This window comes from Manis javanica, chromosome 1 (genome assembly GCF_040802235.1).
Source record: "Manis javanica isolate MJ-LG chromosome 1, MJ_LKY, whole genome shotgun sequence".
Classification (NCBI taxonomy): Eukaryota; Metazoa; Chordata; class Mammalia; order Pholidota; family Manidae; genus Manis; species Manis javanica.
In genome coordinates, this window is record NC_133156.1 from 20,197,531 (window position 1) to 20,224,154 (window position 26,624).

The 26,624-nt window shown below is 42.4% G+C and overlaps 1 protein-coding gene and 1 long non-coding RNA gene across 5 annotated transcripts in view; one reads left to right on the forward strand and one right to left on the reverse strand.

The window, feature by feature from the left end:
- Positions 1-893: 893 nt before the first annotated feature.
- Positions 894-8,150, forward strand: LOC108390829 (uncharacterized). 3 transcript variants are annotated; one of them, XR_001851604.3, is made up of 4 exons: positions 894-2,413; positions 4,136-4,244; positions 4,999-5,097; positions 7,813-8,150. It is a non-coding gene; the product is annotated as an uncharacterized lncRNA (long non-coding RNA). The 3 variants fall into 3 exon arrangements; XR_001851603.3 differs by lacking the exon at positions 7,813-8,150 and adding an exon at positions 5,358-5,802; XR_012128201.1 differs by lacking the exon at positions 7,813-8,150 and having other exon boundaries at positions 4,999-5,802.
- Positions 5,939-26,624, reverse strand: part of ALG5 (ALG5 dolichyl-phosphate beta-glucosyltransferase) — a 31,144-nt gene continuing 10,458 nt past the window's right edge. For both annotated transcript variants that reach the window (XM_037012165.2, XM_037012162.2), the window contains exons 7-10: positions 20,740-20,799; positions 15,286-15,437; positions 8,157-8,242; positions 5,939-6,135 (exon numbers count right to left, since the gene is read on the reverse strand). In XM_037012165.2, the coding sequence (XP_036868060.1) occupies positions 6,020-6,135; positions 8,157-8,242; positions 15,286-15,437; positions 20,740-20,799 (414 nt within the window). In that variant the 3' untranslated portion in view covers positions 5,939-6,019. The remainder of the gene's footprint in view (positions 6,136-8,156; positions 8,243-15,285; positions 15,438-20,739; positions 20,800-26,624) is intronic.

Below are 26,624 nucleotides of genomic sequence, written 5' to 3' on the forward strand. Positions count from 1 at the left end.
CTTCTCTGTCTTACCCCTTCATAGAGGAGAAAACAGAGATGCACACGACTTTCATCACCGAAATCTCCTGACTCACCCACACAGTGCCTGACCCCAGCAGCCGCCCGTCCAGAGGGGAAAATGACACCTGAGAAACCACACTGTCAATGAAATAAAATTTTCTAATATATATTTCTTATAAGATATATAAGTAAGGTTCTGTTTTTGTTGGGAGTATCTTTTATGAAATGATCATTACAAAAATGAATGTGATGTAATTATAGCTAAAACTCAGCTATCATGTGCTCTTTGATAGGTTATCGAAAAGGGTGGATGTTCAGGTATTAGACAAATTTTTGAAAATTATACTAGACTTGGCTAAACTGAGGGTTTTGAATTTTTAAATCTCAACTCATTTTTCCCTGTATATAATTGGCCTATGGGAAGACAAAGGTGATCATGGTTGAAAACATCAATGGGTCAAAATCTTACCTTAGCCACTTGCGCACAAGAATCTGTCACCTTCTGATTAGGGTCTACATTTAGTAGATTCTGCTACCGCTTCTTTTATTTTCAAAAGGACAGTTTGAGTCTGAGCCCCGGTTGCACTCCGAGCTTATTGATCCTCCGACAGTGGGTCACAGCACCCAAACTGATGCCAGCAGATTGCCTATGGGGTTGGGAGACCTGTTCCATGTTCATGGCTCATTTTTACATAAAAGACCAGGACTTTTACATTCTGAGTTACAAGGGTCCCTGGACACAAAAAATCATGAAATAAAACTAGTAGTTGCTGCCAAAGTAGCTGTAATAGCAGAAGTGGAAAAAAGAACTCTTTCTATACTTTCAAAAAAATCAAAATTTTTATTTTGACTTACGGGATTCACTTGCATTCGTGAGAAATAACACTGAAAGGTCCCATGTATCCTGTACCCAGTTTCCCCCAATGGTAAAATCACCCAAAACTGTGGTCCAGTATCACAGCCAGGGGGATGACAGTGATGTAGTTGAGGTGCAGAACATTTCCATCGCCGGGGGTCCCCAATGCTGCCTTTCTATAGCCACGTCCACTTCCTTCCCACCCTAGTCCTCTCCTCAACTACTGATCTGTTTTCCATTTCTATACCCTTGTTATTTCAGAACTTCTGTAAATGGAATCGTACAGCATGTACCTTTTATTTTCACTCAGCATAATTCTCTGGGGGTTCGTGCAGGTTGTCGCGTGGACCCACAGCTGGTTCCTGTTTATCGCTGGTCAGTGGGTTGGTGCAGACGTACCGTGGCTTCACTTTTGCTTCCAGTGTTTGGCTATTATGGATAAAACTGCTATAAACATTCACATACAAGTTTTTTGTGTGAACGTTAAGTCTTAATTTCTCTGAAATAAATGCCCAGAGCAATTGTTGATGCCATGGTAGCTGCGTGTTTAGTTTTTAAAGAAACTGCCCGAATGTCTGCCGGAGTGGCTGGACCATTTTACGTGCCCGCCAGCAATGTGCCTGTGATTGCGTTTCTCTGCGTCCTCACCCGCATTTGTTGTTACTGGTGATTATTTTGTCTTAGTCGTTCTCCTGGCTGTCGTGGTATCTCATCGTGGCATTTTCCTAACGGTGTGTGATGCTGAACATCTTTTCCTGTGCTTATTTGGCATCTATATACCTCCTTTGATAGTTCTTTCTTTAGGCTTTGCCCCATTTTCTAATTGGAATGTTTATTTTATTACCGTTGAATTTCAAGAGATATTTACATAGTCAAGCTACTAGTCCTTGGTTGGATTTTGAGCATTTTCTCCCGCTTGGTAATTGTCTTTTCACCGTTTTTTCTGTCATGTTTGTTTGGAGTAGAGCAGTTATTATCTAGAGGTTTTCTGTTTTGCTAGCCTTGCCCTCTTCTTGGTCTTGGGCCAGAGAGAGAGGCATTCACTGGGACTTTCTGTCGGTGCCCGCTGGCATTTTTGGTTGCTGGCTTCAGTGGCCAGTCTGGGATACATGAGACAAAAGAGAAACAAAAACAGCCCGGGGAGCTTAGCGCCAGGTCAGACCTTGTGTCTCAAGGGCCCTCGTCTGCCTTCTTCATCCCTCCTTTGAGAGTCCATATATGTTTTGCGCATAATGTCCCGGGTTTTAGTTGGGCTTAGCAAGAGGGAAGGGCAAAGTACATTTCCTCCCTCTTTGCAGAAGTGGGAGGGCTTACTTTAACTTTTGTCATTGTAAAACAACCCTGACTGAGCTGGCCCTTCCACTAAATTCCTGAGAAAATATTTTGGTCTCGAGGAATACAGTGCAAAGTTTATGTGAGCAGGACGGCTACTCTAAGTTCATCTCGGAAGAATGACTAAGAGCAGACGGAACTGAGGGGACAGAAACTATCTTTCCTGATGATGGGGCCCTGCTTTCACTGAAGTCGGGCGTCGTGCATGGAGACCCCCAGGAAGGTAAGGATTTAGGGGCATTTTTCCTACGTTTGAACTACAAAGCTGCTTGTCAGGACAACCTGGGGCCTTGATCTTACATTACTTGTTGCACACATGTTTCACATTCTCTAAGTTGTCTGAGGGCGGACACCTTTCTAATGGAACTCTGCTGCTGACCTCCTCCTGCTGTCTGGTCAATCCTCCCACCAGCGCTCGGGGGCTAGGCATGCATGGAGTCACTGAGTGAATGGAGGAGTGCACGGACGGCTTTCAAATACATTTTCTTCTAACACTTAACAGTATAGACATCATCACTTCTTAATGACTTGCACTTTGTCTTCATTTTGGAGGATCTGAATTCATGCTACTGGATGGTTGGGATGTTGGTAGCACTGCGGTTCTTAGGGCCAGGTTTCAGGGTCCCTGCTTTGAAAGCAGAATGAATCGCACTCATACTCCCCTGCCATCTGCCTTCATCGCACACGGGTTCCTGTGGACACTGGTGGGTGAGAGAGTGCACCCTGGAGCCCTTCCCCCACCCACTGTATCCTCCCTCGTGGGGAAGGCTGCCCGCGCTCTGCAGAGGCCACAGAAGGCTGACACTCACCTCCGATGTGCCTGCCTCCTCCTCACTGGGATTCCCGGGGAACGTGGGTACAGCGGGTTCCCCGGCATCCCCGCTGGGAAGCGGAAATCAGTTTCTTCACAGAAATAGCTTTGTGAAGCATGGTTGGGCTCTACTGCAGGCTAATACACAATAGTTCAGGTGTGTTACAGACATGCCTGTTCCAGACTGCTCTAACGACTTAACATCCTTTCTAACATTTTCATGGGAAAATACCTTCTGGAGTCCAAACACCCGATTTATAAACTGGTTTGGATACAGCTCACCTGTAAGTTGAGGACAGGATGAATGCTGCAAGGCATGTGACTCTACAGGTAAGATTGCAGGCATTATGCCCTTAGCATGCAAAGTCCTCCGAGGACGGGGGTAAGATCTGCTTGCTTGCACACGTACAGCACTCCAGCACTGGGCTGAGTTCCACGTATAGAAAATGCAGCACACAGAAAGAAAACCTAGATAGGATCAAGTCTGGGACGGTCTGGCTTCCTGTGACCATCAAAGTACTAAGCAGGGTTTTACCTCAAATCAGTGAATTACAAATGTACCACTTCATACAGTCCGCTATTAGACTAATGTAGTCATTGATTTGTGGATTTGGTGCTTTTGAGATTACACAAAAAGCAATCTACTAGACTGATTCTTCACAGGGTTTAGCTGACAATAAAATGGATAACCTCATTCCTCTCTCTCTCTCTCTCTCTCTCTCTCTATATATATATATATATATTTTTTTTTTTTTTGACAAATGAAATGGTATCATTATCTAACCATTTCAGAAAGCTTTACTGAACAATCACGATGTAGGCTGCTGTGGAGACACACAAATGAAATAAAAGGTGAGGTTTCTGCTTCCAAGGAAATTATAACTGAATAAAGAAAATGGAAAACAGAATTGGAGCATCAACTGTGACTGGTGGGAGTACACAACTGCAGATGCAGATTATAGGGCCAAGGAACATGTTGTTGCCCACACGTGATCTCAAGTTAAAAAGCTCCGTGTGAGTGTTTTGTTGAGAACAAGTGAGAAGGTAGAAAATAAATGGTTAAGTTGTCTGAGTGGGATTCTCTCTGTTTTAGTCACGCCCCATGACCCTTCATTTCCTATTTATTTATTTTAGTAGAAGCATGTCTGGCTACTTGTATCATCTCGGGCAAACTACCTGTGTAGGACTTACTCATTTCAGAAATGTGGGTAATTGTGCCTGCATGACAGAGCTGTTTGATCAGGTAAGTAGATAAAGCTCGGGCGGTTCTTACCACCGTTCCTTGTACGTAGGGCAGCGCCAGCTGGAATCTCACTTTTGCTACGGCTGCTTGTCGTTTCATTACCAGGCCTGTAACGTCCAGTTCAACTCCCTGTCCCCTGGCCGAGCGCCTCAGCTTCTATGCTACACGGTTACGTCAGGGCACCTGCGCTTAGAGGCAAAGGGGGATCAAGGAGACAGACCCTTTCTTAAAAGTATCCATGGATGAACTACATAGAAAATACTGACATTTTCCCCTCAAAATTCCTATTATGCTTCCAATACACATATTTATCACTAGCTTACAAAGAGCAATCATTATTTTGTCTAATTATAGTTTCATTAAGGATCTTGCTTCGCCCATGGCTTATACTATGAATTTGTGTAAATGCTGCCATTCTACTGCTTGCTTTCCATCCCTGGCTTCATTAGCCTTGCTTTTCTTCTGTTCATTTAAGTGGCTTAAATGCTCTCAGAATCTGGTAGTAGGTGAAGCTGCTTATTCATCTTGTCAGTATTAAGGGTTTAAGCTTAGCACTGTGCTTGGGAGACTAATTTGAGTAAGAAATATTGCTTTTCCTAGGAGCTTCTTGTCTAAAGCAGGTGTGATAGTATGACTTGTTTCCAATGACTCGAGTCATTTTTAGTATATTTATACTTTTCTACGTGAGTCTTGTTTAAAATTCAATGTACTTCTGAGACTTTCTACTTACCCATCCCCAATTTCTTGCCTTTAGAAACGGAAGTACCATAATCATTAGCGCGTAGGCTCTGGACGCGGACCATGTGGTTTAGAGCCATGACTCCACTATTTCCCCGCTGTGTGACCTTGTTGGGTAAGTAACCGCTGTGTCTCAGTTAGGTGAGCACTTATATACCACGTACTCAGAACAGAGGCAGGCATGTGGCAAGCGCTCAATAAACGTTAGGTATTATTGTTTTCCTAAAACATCAGAAGTAATCTTAATTCTGAATTTTAGGGGTAAATTATTTTATACTTGCTGTTTATTAAAAAGTTTTTACAGTCTCTAAAAACATAGGTTTTTGATGTTAAGTGAACATTTTTATTATTATAAAACATTTTCTTTTTAATAAGGATTTTGGTTTCTAGTAACACGAACTCAAGAGGAAGGATCTGCCAGGAGATGAGAGTATGCAGAGTACACAGGTAAAATTATGAAGGAGATAAATTAAGACTATAAGTTGATAATTTGTGACCAAGCCTGTATCCTTAGCATACAATTTCCTAGTCTTACAGGTTGAATAACAGATTTAATATTGATAAATTTGCATACATTTAAACATGCTAAATTTATTTTTAAGTCCCTGAACACTGTTATGATTGTGGTTTATATTTAATATCACAAGAATCATGCAGGAACTTTAAAGTGAGAATAATTACTTCTGACTTGTTTAAAAGTTGTATTTCTCAGAATCATACTGATAATTCAATAAAAAAAATCACTAAAGCAGAAGAAAATCTGACTTTAGTTATATACAAGTTATACATATATTTATTATATAAGTTATGTATATAACGTTTGTTATATTTATATATTTTGTTATATATGTATAAGGCATTTATAATTAAAAAACTTATTTTTGTCCAAAAGAGGTACAAAAACTTTAAAGAATTAACTTCCATAAATAAAAATTAATCAAGACACAGACATGGCATATGTTTATTCCAGCTTTCAAGTTTTAATTTCAAATGAAATCCGTGGCACTGATACACAAGAATACAAGACAGAAAACAACCTAATTCATTTTCCTGCTCTGTTCAAGCCTCCAGGCACCAGTCAAGTATCGAAGTCGTATAAAAAGTAGGTCCTTGCCCATTTGAAGCCAGCTCCAAAATGGAACTAATTTAGAACCTGCAATTTAAAAATAATTAAAAATAAATTAACTGAAACTCAGGAGAAAATGTATGGGTTTAAAATTGTATTTTAGAAGTCAGTCTGCATGATTGTTGCTGTGAACTTCTAGTTCTCCTATTTATATTATTCATTTATATATGTATGAATATTAAGCATTTAGTTCCATCTGGACAATTAAAAATGATTTTTGGGGACCAATGTTCATGTTTTACATGCTACTCTGCAGTCTCATATGCATTATAAAGATTAGGTGCACATCTACACATAACACAGGTACAAATTAATAACCTGAGGTAAGTGCAAGACAAAAGCTCAAATTTTTATTCTAGGTCTACCAAAGACTCTCCATCAGCTAAAATAAATACCATCTCAGGTAGGCTAAGCTCTCCTTCAGTGGTTGCCAAACGGCAACATGGAAAGCCCAGGTGACATGAGAGTCGCCTCCCTGAGCATGCTGTAAAAGCTTACACTCCCTGACTTTCCTCCTTGGGGCTGTTTCTCACTAAGTCAGGAGCAGCCTCCCCCTCCCCCGGGTCAGGTAACTGGGGTGCTGGGTGGTAAAGAAACACAGCCAGCGTCATAGTATTAGTCATGGGCAGCTTCCAGTTAAGACCAAATGCTCTGGGTTTTTCCTCTTTTTTTCCCCCCCTCAATCTTTATTGAGGTGTAACTGACAAATAAAATTGATAAATATTTAAAGTGTACAATGTGATGATTTGATAAATGTGTACACTATGCAATGATTACCAAAAATCAAGTTAAATTAGCACATCCACCTTGATTTCATTTAAATCATGGACAAAAGAATTAAACATCTTCAAAATTAGAGTGGGTGGTTTCTCTAAAAACAACAAAAACAAACATCTTTAAGTGAAATGAAACTTGGGAGGATCTAAATGTGACAATTTTAGAGGGGGGACTAACTGTATATGGCCAAGGGTTCTGGGAACGACTAATACAAAATCTCACTGAGGACTGGTTAATGAAAAATAACACACAGTTATCTCTGAAATGCAAGTGAGCAAATGACATAAGTATGAAACATACTTTTACTTTTCCCCCCTTCAGCTTCCCACAGTGTCTATGCTGGGCACAGATCAACACAGACAGGCCAACAGGGTGACCCCTGCCAGGCTGAGCAGCCCTCCTACGTGTTCCCAGGCCCCTTCTGATTTAGGCTTCTGCTGTGGGTTAAAGTGCCATAAACTCAATTCAATGCAGCAATATTCCAAGAGGTTTGAATTAGTTCTGGACTATGCAGTATGGTTCTTACCCCTTTTCATTCCCTAACCTCCGAGGTCACAGAGCAGTAAGGGCTTACTGCGACAATGACTTTCCAAGTGGAGGCAGTGCTTGGCTGAGGGACAGGTGCCTCGGAAAGTCTCCAGGTGACTGATAACTGCTCCCACTCTGTGGATGACCTTGAGATCATCCTAAGGTCAGCAAAGGAGAAAACTAGAATATATTTTAAATTCTACATAGCCAGAGGCGACCTTTTCTGAACAGGACTTATTAAGTACTATGATCAATTTCACATTATTATAGATCTTGGCGATCTTTACATTTTTGGATACATGTACAGATACCACTTAAAAACGGGCTCTGAATGAACTGTGAATACTTGAAATAAAAATGCCTATAATTCCTTATTTAACTTTGCATAATGTTTTGCAGGTACTCAATGCTCCCTGAGTAATGGAGTAACACCATACTAAAAATAAATGATGATATGAACAATAAAGTTTATTTCAAAAGAGTACCAACTTGGCTTCTAGCCCGACCTTGTCTACTGAAGGCCCCTGAAGAGACCGGAACAATACGGACCGTGGGAACCCCTGGAGGGAGCCGGGGTTGGCAGCCAGCACTCTCTGGGGAACTGCCTCTGAGTCAGGACTAAGTGGGCCCTGACCGGAGGCGGGGGGGCATTAAAGCCAGCTAACCGCCCTGGACCACGGGGCTGTCTGAGGTCCCCCTCGCCCTCCACTAAGGATGGGCTGTGACATAAACAGTACGCTCACCTTCGATTTCAGTCCAGTTGACAGCAATTTCTGCTATTGGGATTTTAAAGACCTGTGCTATGTACAGCAGTTCTACATCAAAGGCCCTGAAACAGAAAATATTTATTTTAAAAAAGACAAATAGACTGCAATTAAATCCTACCATGCATGTTTTAAAGAAGCTTACGTGGAAGATGTAAAGTTTACATTGTAAAACTGAAGATCTGACTCACATAAGGTCAGACAGAAGGTAAGTTAATTCAGGAGCTCCAGGGAAAATAAGCCATCGAGAGTGTCCTCAAATGACATTTACATGAGAAATACGGTGTCTCTACCGCAGCTCAGAAACTCCCAGAGACAACAATGGCCTCTTGGGCTCCGAAAGCAAGTTTAGTCCTGGAAGTTTTCTAGACGGCTGGTTTTCAGTCCCAGCTGTTACTAGTGGAAGGTACAGAACTGACAGCATTTCCAGCTGACTCAGAGAGCCGGTACAACGGAGCTCAGCGCCGCTCGTGGACAGGAGCGCCTCAACCACTTCAGACTTGCTGGATGTGAAAAGCCGGTCTAGACTAGTGTCAAATGTATATAACTGAATATACACATGGGAATAAGGTATATTGTCTTGTTTTAACATACATAGTTTTAAAAAGTCATCTCTAGTCTGAAATCCCAGCTCCTTCTCCTCAGCCCGCCTTGGGTCAGGCCAACTGCACTTCTGGGGTTTCTGCGTCCCGGCTCAGAGGTTCTCCTGGGCTCTGTTCACAGAACTCTCTGGACCAGCTGCTTCCTTGCACTGCCATCGAGGTAGGGAAGAAAAGCGCCACCTGGTGAACGTCTTCAGGCTCCGCTACTGTCTCCAAAAGCAGGAGAGCCCTTCCCTGTTCTGCTTGTCTTGAGTTGCTGAGCCCCACTTTCTAGACTGCATGGAATATACTGCAACCTTTCAGGGCTTGCCTTTAAAATATGAGCACAGACAAGATGCCTAACATCCACTTCTGTTAGACTTCCCTGATCCCAGACCACCTGAATTTGGGAGTTTTATTTTCTCGGCCACAAAAACTGCCACTGGGCATTATTTACCTAATTTAAATCCTAAGTATTCGGGTAACTCGGTATGAGAATTATCTTGTAAACACTTAATGCTTTTTCTTATCCTAATAAAATATTTACTTAAAATGATAAAACCATCTACCCAAGTGTTCTTTGTGTTTTTAAAGGGACCATGTAAAACTTCCGTTCACTAGAATTATGCCCATCATGAAGGGAGGAAATCTTATGAAAGACACAAAGCAATGAAAGGATGATGAATGAAAAGGAGAAAAAGCAGGATTACCTGAAGTCACTTTGTATTAAGCAAACAAAGGGCCATTCATCTTCAAACCTGTTACTTTTATTCTTTCTCCTCTTACACATTTTAGAAGACATGAAGATGTTTATTTTTAAAAAACTGCAGTGCCTATCACCATATTGTGAGAGGCCCATCTGTTAGTGAAGCAAACATTATAATTCAAACGCCGAGTGCTTCTGGACAGAACCATATGCTACGAGAGAAGCGGTGTTAGGGTTATTCTCCAACTAAGATGCCTTCATGTGTTTCTGCACATGTGAGGAGGGCAGGGCCACCACATGTTCTTTGGTTCCGGGGTTCCTGGAACAGCTGTTACCTCATGAACAGAGAATTCCTGGGGACACAGACCGTGTCACAGCAGACGTGTGGGCGCCCTACTGCTTCCTCCTGGAATCCCACCGAGCTAATTAAAGCAGGAACGACAGAATAAACACATGGGGCCAGGAGGAGAGGAGATGATAGTGATCAAAAAAATGGAAAGCTGGGAAGTACCTGGACAGGTGGTCACTAGGGAGAGTAAACGGTGGTGCTGGGAGGAGCCGGGAAGCAGGCTGCTGGGTGCCCAGCACCCCGCAGAGGCTCCGGCCTCAGAGGAGCCGGGAAGCAGGCTGCTGGGTGCCCAGCACCCCGCAGAGGCTCCGGCCTCAGAGGAGCCGGGAAGCAGGCTGCTGAGTGCCCAGCACCCCCGCAGAGGCTCTGGCCTCAGAGGAGCCGGGAAGCAGGCTGCTGGGTGCCCAGCACCCCGCAGAGGCTCTGGCCTCAGAGGAGCCGGGAAGCAGGCTGCTGGGTGCCCAGCACCCCGCAGAGGCTCCGGCCTCAGAGGAGCCGGGAAGCAGGCTGCTGGGTGCCCAGCACCCCGCAGAGGCTCCGGCCTCAGAGGAGCCGGGAAGCAGGCTGCTGGGTGCCCAGCACCCCGCAGAGGCTCCGGCCTCAGAGGAGCCGGGAAGCAGGCTGCTGGGTGCACAGCACCCCGCAGAGGCTCTGGCCTCAGAGGAGCTGGGAAGCAGGCTGCTGGGTGCCCAGCACCCCCGCAGAGGCTCTGGCCTCAGAGGAGCCGGGAAGCAGGCTGCTGGGTGCCCAGCACCCCGCAGAGGCTCCGGCCTCAGAGGAGCCGGGAAGCAGGCTGCTGGGTGCACAGCACCCCACAGAGGCTCCGGCCTCAGAGGAGCCGGGAAGCAGGCTGCTGGGTGCACAGCACCCGCAGAGGCTCCGGCCTCAGAGGAGCCGGGAAGCAGGCTGCTGGGTGCACAGCACCCCGCAGAGGCTCTGGCCTCAGAGGAGCCGGGAAGCAGGCTGCTGGGTGCTCAGCACCCCGCAGAGGCTCCGGCCTCAGAGGAGCTGGGAAGCAGGCTGCTGGGTGCACAGCACCCCACAGAGGCTCTGGCCTCAGAGTAGCCAGGAAGCAGGCTGCTGGGTGCACAGCACCCCGCAGAGGCTCCGGCCTCAGAGGTCTCAGTGACGCCTGCGAGCGGCGGTGCAAGCTGGCTGCAACAGGAGGACTCACTGCAAATCTGCATGGGACCCTCCTCTCCTCCAGTGGGTCCTACAGTGCTGGCAGCCAGGCCCATGCCTCCAGACAGGACCCAGGATCCCGCTTAGTGAAAACAATCAGCCCCAAACACAGTGGCGCTTGGGAGTTTCCCATTTCCCACAAAATGGACCCACTATCTAATCTGCAGTGAAAACTACCAGCTGGTCAGAGGCTCTGGCCATGCACACAGCTTCTGATAAGCTTTTAGTACCTTACTAAAGACGTCTGAGGACAGCCTTTAATAACAAAAGCAAACACAAAGAAAAAAATTGGGGCAGCAGAAACAATGTAAACATGTAGAAAACATCATAGTTTTAAATGAGACATTAAGAACAGCAGATACTGCAGTCATGAAGCCAGAATAGATTGCTAAAAATACTAGAATTCAACAGTGTTAGGAAATTAAAATTTTGATAGGAAAAATAAACATTCAAAAAGGAGGGTTGGATGATAAAATTAAGGAAAACTCAAAAGAATAAAAAAGAGGAGAGAAGATAAAATAATAGACTCAGTAACGAGATTCCACATCTGTTTTAGAAAACAGCGGGGAGACTGTCAAGGAAACGACTCAAGGACGTTTCTCAGAACTGAAGGACGCGAGTTCCCAGACCTAGACGGCCCGCTGGCCACCAGCAAAGGCATGAAAAGGAGCCGTGAAGCCCTCGGGTCACGGTTCTTAGACGACGTGGGGAAAAAGCCTCAAGGTGGGGTGACAAATGCGCAGACGAGGATGAAGATCCAGGTCACCCGCAGCACTGGCCGCCTCCCAGGGACTGAGCACCAGGCAGCGCGGGGCAGGCCTCAGAGTCCTGAGCACAAGTGATTTCCACCCGGAACCCCTCCTCCGGGCAGGTAACTGCGAGAGGCGGGAGGGGAGAACGTGTCACCCGCGGGGTCTCGGCTTCTTGCACCACTCCTAGGAGGTCTGACGGAGGACGTGCGGTACCAAAACAGGGGTGTAAAGCAGAAGGGGAGACGGAGGCCTGGGGCTGGGCGGCAGGCTGGAGAACGAGACGGCTCCAAGGAAGGGACAGAGCGCGCGTGGTGTCCCGCACGGGAACAAGGCGGCGAACGGGCGCCCTGGCGAGCACGAGTGAGCGACGGCCCCACGGGAAAGGGGGGCAAGCAGAAGCCCAAGGGCGCACCGACTTCGGGAAAACGGGCAATACTACCCAGGATGGCTAGTATTGCCCTGCGCGTCACCCCCCCGGCTGTGGCGACCCACGGGATCCGGCTAAGGATGACCTCCCAACTGTATTAGAGGACCGGTGCGCAGCGGGCACAGGGGTTTAAGAGAACTAAACAGTTACCCACGATTCACTATCTTGGGAGGTAACTGTAAGAATGAAAAATTGGGACAAAGCTATGCAGACCATCATTTTAAATACATTAAGAAAATGCCGCTCAGGGACTGTTAAGAGTTGACGGCTATAGTTAGGAAGTAAGAACTGGAGACAGAGGGAGATGGGGCAAGGGACCACTGGCTTTTTTTAAAGTAAGTCTTACAGAACAGACTTTAATTTATAAACATGCTCATACACTGATTAAAAAGTATTCATCAGGAAAAGTACATTTCAAAGAATCCATTAAAAAAATTACTCATAATTGGGTCAAATTATACCTTACCATTAAATGGGAAGAATATAGGTGAGACACACTTCTGAGGATGGAGGTTGTATATGTATTTATATTTAACATTACATATATATATATATATATATATATATATATATATATATAATTAACACTTAACATTACCCCTACCCAAGGCTGTAATTCTGAATCAAGGAGATGCCTAGTCTTTAAACTTCAGCTGCATTCCTTGATGTTTTCTACTACCTAGAATTCTACTTGACTTCAATTTCCTGTAAGTTATAAGAAAAATTTCAATGAATTTTTAGAATACACCCTAAAAAAAGGGTCTCAGGGGACACATAAAAATAAAGAGCAGATACATAATTTGGTTTCTGTAACACATGCTGCATAAGAACATATATGTTCTTTAGTCTTTCTTGATTTAAAGTGCAGAGACAGAGATATTTAAATAAAAGCTAATGATGAAGCATTACTATAGTGAGGAAATACTGTTGGTCAAGTTGATACATGCATATCTGATGGCTCTCCTTTACTGGCACAAAATAAATGTAGTTGGACCCTAAAGAGAGATGTGAGAGGATTTTAAGTCCAGTCAATACTGTGCCAAACCAGTCCAAAATAAATAGTTAAGGAGGCATGTACATGAACATAAATTTAAAAAAGAAAAAATATTTTAAGATGTTCTTTAACTTAAAAACAACCCACAAAACCTTAGAACTATGCTGTTCAAGACAGTAACCACCACCCCATGTGGCTACTGGGCACTTGAAATGTGGCCAGTCTAAATTGAGATACGCTATAATTTGAAGACACAGTACAAAGAAAGAAAATATAAAACATCTCAATATATTTTCATACTGAGTGTATGCTGAAATGACTATGTTTTTATATTTTGTTAAAGTGTATTATAAAAATAAATTTCATTGTCTCTTTTTACTACTTTAAGATGGTTACTAAAATATTTAAAACCACATATATGCCTTGCATTTGTGTCTTACATTATATTTCTATTGAACAATGCTACTCTAGAAAAAAGATTTAAAAACTTGTTCGATAATTTCAACTCTAAAACTATAGTTTCTTTAAAGTTAATAGGACATCTATTTCTAGGGCAGCAACAGATCTTTGCAAACAGAGGCATGAAAGTTGCGGTGACTACAGAAATGCACATCTGCCGGTGTCCTTATGCAGTATCCCCCCACGAACAGTACTCAGACGGAGCCCGTGACTAACGCTGGCTGACTATCCCTTCGACAGCATTTACACAGCATCTGCGGGGACGTGCCCTGCAAGACAGCGGAGCAAGGTCAGCTGGCATTCCGGCTCGTGCGGAGCTTGTTTCAATAGAACAAGAAACTTTACACAAGTAAGAGGAAAGTACAGACATGCCAGGTGCTCTCGGTACCGGGGCAGCGGATGTCAGCTGGGAGGGCAGGGGGCCCAGGAAAGAGCTGAAGGGTAGGGAGAAGTTGAGAAAGGGGGATGCGGGGAGAGGGGAGGAGTCTGCACGTGCAGACACAGGTGGGTCAGATACGGCAGCACCTCTCAGGGCCATGGAAGGCACCGGAGGCCCTGGGAAGCCGATGCAGGACTTTAAGCGTCAGAGGTGCCTTGGATGGGACACTTTCAATTTCTGAAAAGCCTCGTCGGGCTGCAGCACAGGAAATGATGTCCTGGATGGTGGTGGTGACGACAAAGAGGAACAAGGGACCTAAAAGCTAAAATCAACAGGCCTTGGTTGTGGACTGGACACAAGGAGGTGCTGTGAGGGGTGTCAGGGCTGAGTCCAAGGTCCCAAGCTTCTGCGTGGCACTGCCACTCACTGAGTGCTGAGAGCTGAGGTGAGGTCTGGGATAAAGACGGGCTGAGGGGAAAGCCACTGAGAGAGACAGGGAGAGAAGAGCGGGACGGCTCGGAGGCACGGAGCGCTGCTCTGAGCTGCACTAAACGTGACCACTGGGTGTAATGCACGGGGGCGAGTAGGAGTTCATATGCAGGGAAGGGGGACCCACAGGAGGGTGGGCGAGAGGCGAGCGGGAAGGGAGGGGACGGACACAGTGACTCCAGGGCACCCTTTCAGGAAAAGGCTGACTATGGAAGGAAATGAGGCTACAGCTGGGGTACAGCTGAAAGGACGTCAGCGGAGAGACCTTTTGAATGTGAACTTGTTAAAAACTGATGAGAAAGATGTGACTGGACAGGAGAAAGACTGCGTCCATGAGAGGGAAGCTGCATGAACAGGATTAAGTTCCTAAGAAGGTGGGAGGGGAAGCAGAGGTTAGGACTGGTCTTAGGCAGGAGAGAGAACTTCCTCCGGTAAGACGAGGGGAAGAAAGGAAACAGGTGCCCTCTTTGGCTTGGATATTTCTGAGCTTTCTCTGGTTCCTCAAAGGAAAGGAAGGAAGCTTAAGGAAACGGGGTGTTTTCAGGCCTCTGGGCTTATAGGGTCTACAAGTAAGGTGAACATGTCACTGCAGGCCAGGTGTCTGGTCTCAGATTTTCAAAATAAGATCTAGTAACTAGTGACGGTATAAAGGCGCAGATTCAGCTCGCATCCCTAGGTGTCAACATGGTCTGAACCCCGACGTCCGCTGTGGGGAGGCAGGGCGGCTTTTCGTTACCTGGAGCGGCTGCCCAGTAAGGAGACACCGGCTGCGTCCCCGCGAGGAACCTACCAGCGTTCGATGTGCAGAGATGAGAACGTCCGTGACGCCGCCTCTCGAGTTAATAATTTGAACCCACACTGTGTGTCCCTGATTCCTTTGACGCAAAGGAACCACACCAGAAAGTGGAACCCGTACATGAGGAGGGTTCGGAAGTACGAGCGCTGAAACAAAGACAAAACATGATGACTCTCCTGCTCACCTGCAGCAGCGGCACGGGAACACCCGGCTGGGGCACCTGCTCCTTCACACTTAGCTGGCTGGGCAAATGCCACCGCGAGTGGTTAGAGCGCCGCTGCGCCGTGGGCCTCATGGGCCACGTGTGTTACAGACACAGCGAGGGCACCCGCCGCTTGGAGGGCAAGGCCCTCCGCCCCCGGGGCTGGTAACGGGCGGCACCGCAGTGCCTGTGGGAGGTCAGGGCCTCCACGTGCCCGGAGCAGCCTGCCACCGCAGGTCTGGGCGGCTGCGAGCAAGGGGACACCTCGCTCGTCTACACCGTGTGTCTCTTTGCCCCAAATATATTGCATTTTCAAAAGAGATGACAGTTACCAGAAAGTCTTGGAAAACAAAACACTAAGGTTTGAACCTGAAGGTCCACACCCAGTTAATGAGAATATTGATATTAGAGGTGCAAAAGTTACAGACTAGAAAGGAGTTGTAAACAAAAATCCAGTCTAAGTAAGCACGAGAGCTATCTGATTAAATATATTTTAACAATTAGGTTCTTAAATACTTTGGATATTAAACTTAAATATTGTCTTTAATCCTGAGTATTCATTATGCTTATTGGTGATAAATTTCATCATTAGTAACAGGACACTATTTTGTTAAACACTGAAAACTTTATGACATAATAATAGATCATGGACTATCACTGTATTCAAAGCTTTCATATGTAAGATTTAAAAAAAGATCTCTTAAAATTTCCTATAATCAAGGTAACAGACACATGGGATAATACACTTCATATGCTTATTGGCAACTATTAAGAGTCTATGTAGAACATTCAATACCTCACACTATTTATTAATGAAGGTCCTTCCTCCTTTTGGCGTCTGCTTTTCCTAACTGTGATCTCCAGCACCATTCTTCACTCACACGGCTTTTTCTGTTCTCATGGGACAGAACCGTGACTGACCAGTGCTGACACGACACAGCCGGAGAGGCCACTGACCCGGCAGACCTGCACGTGAGCTCCGGCTCCACTGGGAATTAGCCAGGCGACTGTGGGCAGGTCACTCAGCTCTCCAAGCCTCACTCTCCTCGGTTATAAAATGGGGGTCAGTGTCTACCTCAGAAAGTTATTGTAAAGATTAAATATGATACTATTAAAGCTTGTAGGCAAGTGGTTGGCACAGAAAGTAACAGTAGCTCAATAAATGTTTTTGATAAAGGAAGCGAGCTTGAGAGCTCACCTTACCCCCTGATTACACTTTAACATGTGTATTAAACAAGGCAGGAAGGGAAGGAAGAACAAAATGCTTGTCTCTAAGGTATGCAAACCAAACTTTTAAAAGGATCTAGAACTTCTCATCTATCACCTAGAGTCATTAGTTAACGTTGTGACGTAAGTATGTCTTAGCTCTCTAAGTAGACAGGGTAGAAACCTCACCTTAAAATACCTTGGGAATCTCACAACAGCTTGCTCGGTGCCTTCCATACAAATACTTCCAATAAATACTGGCTGACTGAGTAAACCTCCAAAAGAGTATTTATGCGTAGGGAAGGAACAAATAGAAATTGAAAGATAGAAAAATAAAAATTAAAAGGCAGAAAAATAATACCTGTAAGTTATTCTCCTTGAATGATTTTTAATATGATGTAGATGAACTTACTGGTTACCAGGTAAAAATTTTCACAACTGCTTTTGCTTGGACCTTAATAGAAGACTTTTTTTTAGGATAATGGCTATTTTTTTGAAACCAGAAACATGGAGCTCACATAAAGACCTCAACGTACTTTATTTCTAACATATTTAAAGCATTAATGAGGCTCTCTAATTTTTAAAACTTGGAAAAATACCTTAAAATATATGACATATAAAAATACAGCATAGATGCATTTAGTTAAATGAAGCCACTAACGAAGTCAGAGTAGCATTATATAAACTTCTGAAGTAGACATTTAAAAACATGAAGGAAAAAGTTATTCACTATTTCAGTATTAACAATAATCTCTCCATTGTTGATGAAATGGAAACAAGGAATTCAGGTGAAGTTCAAAGCTGACTGGTACTTTCATAATCTTAAAATAAGAAGTTCAAGGAAATCTCAAGACTTAAGCAAAGACTCTTCAAAGAAAACCTAAAGATATATAAAAAAAAAAACTAATGGATTCTACTTTGAATCCTGTAAAAATGATTAAATGCAAGAATGCCAGGCAAAATAAGAATCATTGTTGTAACTGTTAAACAGAGACCATAGGCACAGGGCACATTTCAGATGCTAGAGAACTCCACTGGGGCTGGATCACATTTGTCTTCCAAGAGAAAGGAGCTGATGGTGGGATAAACTGAGAATATGTGGAGAAGTATTTAGGAAAGTTATGTCTGGAAACTACAAATTAAGCTTTTGAAGTTGCTGTTTACTATCTTGGTGCATTCATCAATTCTTTTATAATTTTCTCATTGTCCACAGACTGATCATGCAAGGATTTATACCGAGAGAACTGGAATGGCTCAGAAATGGCAGGCTGTGCTGCAGTTTGCTGCACGTGTGACAGATGACTGTCCTGCCTCTTGGAGACGACCTTTTGTAAGACAGGTATAGTTCGGTGAGAATAACCTGGCCTTGAACCGCAAGCCTACGAGCAGCAGTTCACAGAGCATTTACTAAGGACTATGGCTGACTTCCGGTAAGTGGGTCCCTTTATCCTTTCTTTCTGTGGAGTAGCAGCCAGTTCTGTGGGGTTCAAGGGCACCAAACCAAACAATCACTTTAGAGATGGCAGAAGGGAGGGATGTACAGCAAGATGACGTGATAAATACACGGTTCCTGGGACAGATCCCTTGATGTCTGGACAAGCAGTACTAGATAAAGGAGATTTAGATCACAGTCTCATTAAATACTATTCCTAGGGAAAATTCAGTTTTCAACTAGTGGAAGTTCTACATGAAAAGAACTTATACCATTAAAAACAAAACTAAAAAGCACTCCTTCCTACTGGTTCCTTTATTGCCACCAACATTATGTGTCCCTACTATGTTCTACCTACTTCAAGTATTTCCTTGCTATCTTTGCAATCTATCTTTTTTCCTTCACAAATATATTTTCCCCTACTACTAATTTTTAAAAAGGAAAATCGTTACTCATAAAATCATTGACCAGCCTAGCTTCATTAAGTGTTTTGGTATAGATATTTTTACTTAGGTAATTATAGTTTATTTACAATATCGTACTCTGTTCTTTTCATATAACTTAATATTTTGGGTATTTTTCCATGTTACTATATGGTCTCCATTTTGTTTTACTGGCTGCAAGACATTTCATCCAGGAGAAATATCTGTATTTTCTATTGTTGGAATTTAGTACTTCAAAGTTTTATTATTTTATAATTATAATGTGCTGAACATCTTTGACATATACTTTTCCATTCCTTATCCCTGTGTATCAGTGAAGTGATGAAGCTGGACTAGCTAATCTCTAAGGAATCTTTCAAATTTAAATACCTAGGAGTAGGCTACTCCCTGCGGTCAACAGGTGAACCCCTTTCAAACATCAGTGAGAGTCCGCAGGGACACAGAATACTGGATTGGATGGTAAAGTGTTAAAATGATTTCTTAAAAAAAGGACAGTCTAGGTTCCCACATTTGGACATCACCTTAAGAGGTTTTAGGACACTGCCATCAATATACCTTGAAAAAAATTTAGAATTTCTCATATCTTATTTCAGAATCACTGAGTGAGAGGTTCAGCCTTTTATTTCAATCTTTTATTCCACAGGTTCTCAAACTCTGGTATACACAAAGGTAACATGGGAAATTCTTAAAATGCAGACTCCTGGTCCCACCCCTCGAGGCTGCTTCAGTGCGGCTGGGATTGGCCTAGGAACATGCAGTCTTTAAAAAAGCTCTTCAGAAAATTGTGCATTGAAAAATACTGCTTTATTCTTGATCTACTTGATCACTGTAGTAGATGAACCATTAAGAGAATGATGCACAATTACTGGGATCGACACACTACGCTTACATTTTTAAGTGAAAAAAAGATTAAAATTAAAAAAAAACTGATTATAATCATTCTTCAGCATATTTTTTCCTTCATGTTACTCCAGCTTTTCTAGCCTAATGTACAAATTACAAAATGAAGAATTGAATGTCTTCAGTGATTTTCTTACACCCTAAAAAAGGCAGTCACAGCTTGTCCAACGTTAAGGCATAGGGCTTTTCTAACAGGAATAAAGTTTAAAAAATACTTAAACTTTGAAGCTTAAGATACAGCACTTAAGTATGAGAAAAATAAAGGCAAGTCAACTGGTTGACAAGTGCATCATTTAGAAAAGTTTGACCTACTATAACTGGATGGAGACATTTTCTTCCCATCTTAGAAAAAAATCAAAAAAGAGCTGCTTGCATCCTAAGTCAAAGTGAAGCCTGTACCCTGCTTGTGTGCTCATTAAAGTCAGTTCCTAACTATGCCACTCCTTCCTGAATGTTTCAAAATTAAAAACATTGCTTTTTTAGAGAGAAGGGAACCCTCACCCACTGCTGGTAGGACTTCAGTTTGATGCAGCCACTGTGGGAAGCAGTGTGGAGGTTCCTCAAAACACTAAAAACAGATACACTGTATGACACAGCAATTTCACTTTTGGGAATTTACCTGAAGAAACTAAACTCACTAATCCAAAAAGATACATGTGCCCCAATGTTTACTGCAGCATTATTTATAAGAGCTAAACTATGGAAACAACCTAAGTGTCCACAGACAGATGAATGGATGAAGAATTTGGCACAGACATACAACAGAATATTACTCAGCCTTAGAAAAGAAAGAAATCTTGCCATTTGCAACAATATGAATGGATGTAGAGAGTATTACGCTTAGTGAATTAAGTCAGAGAAAGACATGATTTCATATGATTTCACTTATATATGAATTCTAAAAAATAAAACAAACAAAACTGAAATGGACTCATAAACACAGAGAACAGACTGATGGTTGCCACAGGGGAGAGGGGTGGGGGGGAAATGGGTGAAACAGGTAAAGGGGAAAATTATTGAGAATGTTCAATATCTTTATCTGGGCAACTATTACATGAGTGTATAACCATATCAAAATCCATCAAGCAGTACACTAAGATTTGTCCATTTTATTTATGTACCTCAATATAAAATTTAAAAATTAAGAAAATTCTTTCTTTGAAAGGAACCTAATTTTTATGAGATTAAAGATGATAGCTTATATCTTGCTAATGTGCATGTTAAGAAGGAAAAACCTGCTAAGCTATGCCAGTTAATGACCTCACCTGAGCAATTGATTCTTTTTCCAAATGAGCTCGAGATCCACATGCAATAGCCATTTGATCCTGAAGGAAAAAGAAATAATTTTTCAATACTTGAAAATTAATAATAAAATTACTTATTTTCAATGTATCTCATTTTTTAGAAACCAATTTTTTAAACTCACATTAAGTATTTTCAGAGGCTTACTGAGGAGTTTACGAGTATGTGTTGTGCTCACTGGGAGGGCCCTATTCAGGGCTAAATATAAGGAGAATTCATTACTTCAGCATTTGTATTCTTAAATGACTGCTATAGTTAAAAATACTGTGTCAGTGTATTAAAGGGAGAAAATTAATCTAAAAAAAAGGGTTATCCACAGATGGTAAGATTGTATATGATCATTACATTCTGGAAAATCCAAGAAATCCAAGAAAAACTAACAAAATTTATTAAGATTAGGTGGGCACAAAATGAATACATATAACACTTCAGCCTTCATACATACAAACAATAATCAGAAAATATAATGGAATAAAAGAGTGTTACATCAATAAGAAAGGAAAATCTAAAAATACACTTTACAAAAAAATGCAGCAAGATTTAAATAAAGGAAACATTAATGCCTCCAAGGGAAAAAAATCCAACACACAGGTCATACCACGATCATGGATAAGACACGGGATGTGATGACGGCATTAAGAAGTCAACGCTCCCAAAAGGAATATTTAAGGCCAAACTTTTTTTACTGAATGAGATAAGCTGATTTGAGAATACCGAAAAACAACCAAGATTAGCCAGGAAAATTCTAAGGATAAGGAAGGACTAGCCCCAGAGGATTTAAAAATATATTTTAAAGCTACAATAATTAAACCTAAGAGAGTGAACATGAATAGACAAATCCATGGACCAGAATGGAAAGGCCAGAAATACACACACATAAAAAATGGTCACTCAGAAAATAAAGATGGCAGTTTAAATCAGTGAGAAAAAGATGAACTGATGAATGCTGTGTGACATCTTGGCAGCCATTTGGAAAGCAAATTAAGTTGAGTCTAAGCTTCATACTGAACACTGGGATATATATTGGATCTATTGAAGATTTAAGGGTAAAGCATCACAAATAATTTCTTAAATGATCTCAACGAAGGCACAAGTACACAAAACCAAGACCAATTTGAAAAAAAAATTAGACAGTTTTATCTTATTAATAATTTTTATCTTATTATTATTTTCTTGCCTCTTAGATTGAGTATTTTCCTTTGATAGTCATGAGGATATCAAATTTATAAAAATTTCTATGGTCCACAAAAATTGTGATTGTTAATTCTCTAGAACAGGAGTGGTGAACTCTGCCCTGTGGGTCAGAGCCAGCCTGCTGTCCGCCTCTGTGTGGCCTGTGAGCAAGGATAGTTTTAAGGGGTTGTTTAAAAAAAAGAAGAAAGATTACAGGAAGAAAACATATTGCAACCAAGACCATACACAGGTCACAACACTGCAAATATTTACGGTCTGGCCCTTTACACACACAGTCTCTGCACCTGAAGACAGACCACTTTCAAACTAGGTCTGGTGGCATTGAACACACGTGCTTTGAATGGCAGCTCTTATTCTTCAAAGATTTGGGAAACACACTTTGATCTGCTCAGATTGTCCTGAAAGTTCTATTATATCCAATCTACCCTTTTTATGTCTTCAAGACTGCCTTTTTAATGTTCACATTCTCTCTTTTTTGATTTTCACAAAGATCTCAGCAAAATGCTTGTGTAACTGCCTGGTCTATAAAACAAATTTGGGAAGTTAAAGGATCTGTTTCGGAAGCCTGGTCATCTTTCCCTACACTGAGAGGGCGAAACAAATACCTGACCGTGTGGTCCACACAAAAAAGGGATGCAGTGATTGCCATTCTTTTGTTTAATGAGCAACCAAATCACGCACACACACATGAAAAGGTGTACCAAAACCACACTTGGCCAAGGATTACTACATCACAAAGGAACATTCAGGGTCATTAATCAACAATCACACTAGACTGACACGTGTGTGTGTGAGCCTGTGTGGTTAGTATTTCTTTCCTGTAGTTTTTCTTAATGTAGTTTTACTCCATATCTCTTCTGTATCTGTTACCTTTCATCATTTGTGGCCTTAAAAAGCTAAAAACTAAGCTTCTTTGAACTATGTCTAAATGAGAATTTAAGACCCACCTCATGGCCTAGGGAATTTCTCAGTGGTTATGGAGTACAGACTTCTTGTCATCTGTCTTGCTTGTTCAGGGATTTTAGACTCCATTTCGAACAGTTAAGCCACTGAAAGAGTGATTGGCATATATTTTGCTGAGAAAAATTGCTATAAAACCAAGCATATTTTTATTAAAAGAGGTAAAATAACTACTGGTTAGGAAATTGAAAAGCTGTGAGAAAAGCTCTGCACTTAAAAACAAAGACAATACAAATAAAATATTTGGAACTAAATGTATCTCTCTTATTTCTGTGTCATATAAAGCTCTACTTAAATTATGTACTTTCAGTTTAAAACCTTAAAAGGCCTTCTTCAGAAAAGGGATTGCAAGCAATTTTTCTAAGTTTATCATGTAAGAATCAGATCAGAATCTCAGAGGAAACACAAGAAGCTATAGTAAATTTCTTTTTGTTGCAATTTCAACAAAATCAGTGAGAAGAAAGAAAACATTAGCAACCACTGAAAGACATTCTGGAGAGTCAAATGTTACCACTGAGAACATTCAAGCCAGCTACTGCCATCTAGTGAGTCAGCCACGTCATCTTTACGGGAGTTGACAACTTTGAGAGCCATGTTACTGTTTCACTATTTTCGTAAGTATCCTGGTCAATTTTCATCAGGCCTTAAGGGAACATATGCAAAACATGCTTATTGAATTTGTGGCTTAAATGAACTGAGAAGGGAATGGCAGTTGCATGAAAGGCAGACTAAGAACTTTTACCGTGAAATACTGAAATCCAAGATGTTGATATTTGATGGGGATGAAGAGCCACACTTTCATTCCTAAACAAAACAAAGCAAAACGAACACAGAAACAAAAATAACAGTAGCAGTGCAAGGACAGGGGGATGAGGGTCAACAGCAAGGCACACGGGAGAGCGGGCCGTGTGAGGCAACTGCGCTACGTGGCAGCAAGGTCCACGCTCACTGAAGCATCTTCAGCGGGAAATAACAGAAAAAGAAGTAATGTGGCTTAAAAACCAGAAGAACTTTTGAGTCTAAAATAGAGAAGACAATGGGGAACAGCTCTAACTCTCTGAAGGGCTGTCACAAGAAGTAGGTTGTTCTGTACAGCTACAAAAAATAGAACCAACGAAAGGGGTGATGAAAAGGAGACAGATTTGCGCTTAATGTTACAAGGGACTTTATTATACCTGAGTTGAGATCGATGGACTGACTGGACATCCCTGGAGCTATGCAGACTGAAAGATCACCTGATAGTTATAACGAGTTTCCAATATAGCATAACGATTGCATCACACCCAGGCTCTGCAAACAGCAGCCAATGGCCTAAGTCTGGCCAGCTGCTTGGATTTGGAAATTAAGTTTTACTGGAACAGATGCATGGTCATTCAACTATGTGTTATCTCGGGCTGTTTTTGTGCTATAACTTGAGCTGCATAGTTTACATCAGAGACTGGATGCCTTTAAAGCTGAAAATATTTACTCTACTGCCCTTTATAGAAAATGTCTGCCAACGTGTGAATCCGATAATTAAGAAGATTCCTTCTAGTTTCTCTATGTGTGTCAGCTTCAGAGGACAGGTCTTCGGGGAGCAATGACTTTTTATAGGCTTTGTCAGAGCCATGAGCAGACTGGGATCCCAATTGAAAAACAATTTTCACTGGACTGATCCAAGGATTTTAAAACTTAACCTATCATTTATCTGCCTCCTTTCTATCTCCTCCAAAAAGTGTTGTGTGAATATTGTTAAATGTTCTTAATAAACTAAGTTCAAATTAAATCGAGTTGGGACACTCTTAACTAGGCATACATTGAGGTGCTGTAGATCAAGGCTGTGAATTAGTAGTTTAACCATGATCATATGCTTTAGATCTTGCAAACTCAGTGTTTGCAGTAACCGTGCAGTAAACTGGATTTTAAGGAAAAAAGGTGGCATAGGGGCTCCTTCCATTCCCAAGCATACTGAACAGCGAGTTGAATTCACAACAGGAAGGTTCATTCTTTTCCTGTTTATTGTTGGTCACCCCCTAATTTTGGCTAAGTCATTTAGTATTTCTTTACCTACTCTAGAATGACATCAAAGTCAGCTGCTAGCAACTGGACACCTTCCACCCTCCCTCCCACTCACGGCTCCCCAGGCTAATGGGAAAATACAGGGGAAACAGCCATCAAGTGTCTGCGGGTTCTGTGGGGAGAAGGGGGCTGTCTGACCCAACAACTTCTCCAGGTGAATTTTTCTTTTAGCTTACTGATTTACTGAGACGGACAAATCTTTTTTAGTAAGAGTGAACATGTAACATATCTAATAATCTCATACCACATGGTATAAGACAGCAATGCCCAACAGATGATGTGCTGTCTCTGGGTTAGTCAGTAAGGTAGCTACTAGCCACCAGCACTTGAAATATGGCTAGTGAGATTCAGGAACTCAAATTTTGTTTAATTTTAATTAATTTAAATTGAAATAACCATATGTGGCTAGTACCTATTGTTTTGAATAGCACAGGTCAAAAAGATATTTTCAGAACTACTTTAAGAATTTTATTAGTTACATCACTCAGTATCTTCGAAGAAACAGTGCTGGAACTAAAGAGGGAGTGGGTGATGGTGGAGGAAGAAACAGAATACCTCACAAGCCATGAAATTAAATAGGTATTTATTTTTAGGAAGTTGGGTATGAGGTGATTTTTTAATGATTATTAAATTTTGTTTTGGGGGCTTTTATTTTAATGCATTTTGTATGTGGGTTTTACTTTTGTTGTTTGGTTTTTGCTCTAATGAACATGGAATATTTCAACCAATATATGATAATAATAATCAATTGTAAATTAGACCTGCTCCCTGGACAGTTCATTCACTGACCACCACGGATAGGTCTGAATTGACCTTGTTTCAGTCCTCAGTTGTTTCCTTAGTCCTGAAGTTTCTCTTTTACTATCATTCTGTTTGGTCATCTCTCCTTCAAATGCCTGTGCTGAATTCTTACTTTCATCAAGTCTTATTTCATTAGCACACTTTCATGGCCTTCCTTGGATTACAACAGCGTAGGATGGGGTCTGTCATTCTTTTGTATGAAACTGATTCCTGTTTAGGGAGACGCGGGCGCAGCCGACCCCGACCACTCCTCGATCTGCCATGGGGGCCATGGGGCGCTCTTGTGTGTGCACAGGTGAGTCGGCTTGTCTCTGCCGCATCACTTTCATGGAAGGACCTACAGAAGTACCTGTTCCCAAAACTGAAAGACGTCTGAGGAGGGTTTTCACTTTTACAAAAAAAGGTGAAAAGTGAAAATGGCATTGCGTGCTTGTTTGGCAGCCAGTCCTCAGGGAGGCGGTGCCCACCTCGGGCTTCCCGGGACCCACTCAGCATCATGCCACTGGCCGCACGGCTCTGAACTGCTGTCCCCAGGCACCTGTGCTTTGTCCCACCCAGTGTATTCTGTGTATCCATTAGCAGACTGTGTCCTGAGGTATCAGCAAGGCCTAAGAGGTTATTTCTGGGGTGTGGGAACCCTCAAAAGATTTCCATATAAACTGATGGTAATTGCTTTTCGGCTTTATGGAAGGTTTAAAAAAAAATGCTCTACTTTTGGACAGCCGGAAACCTGTACTTCCATCTTTTGTGAAAGCTTTTCCCCTCTGAACTGGAGTTTCAAGGCCTGAGCATCCTATCGGGGGAGCAGGGTGCACCCCCGCACTCCGGGTCACTT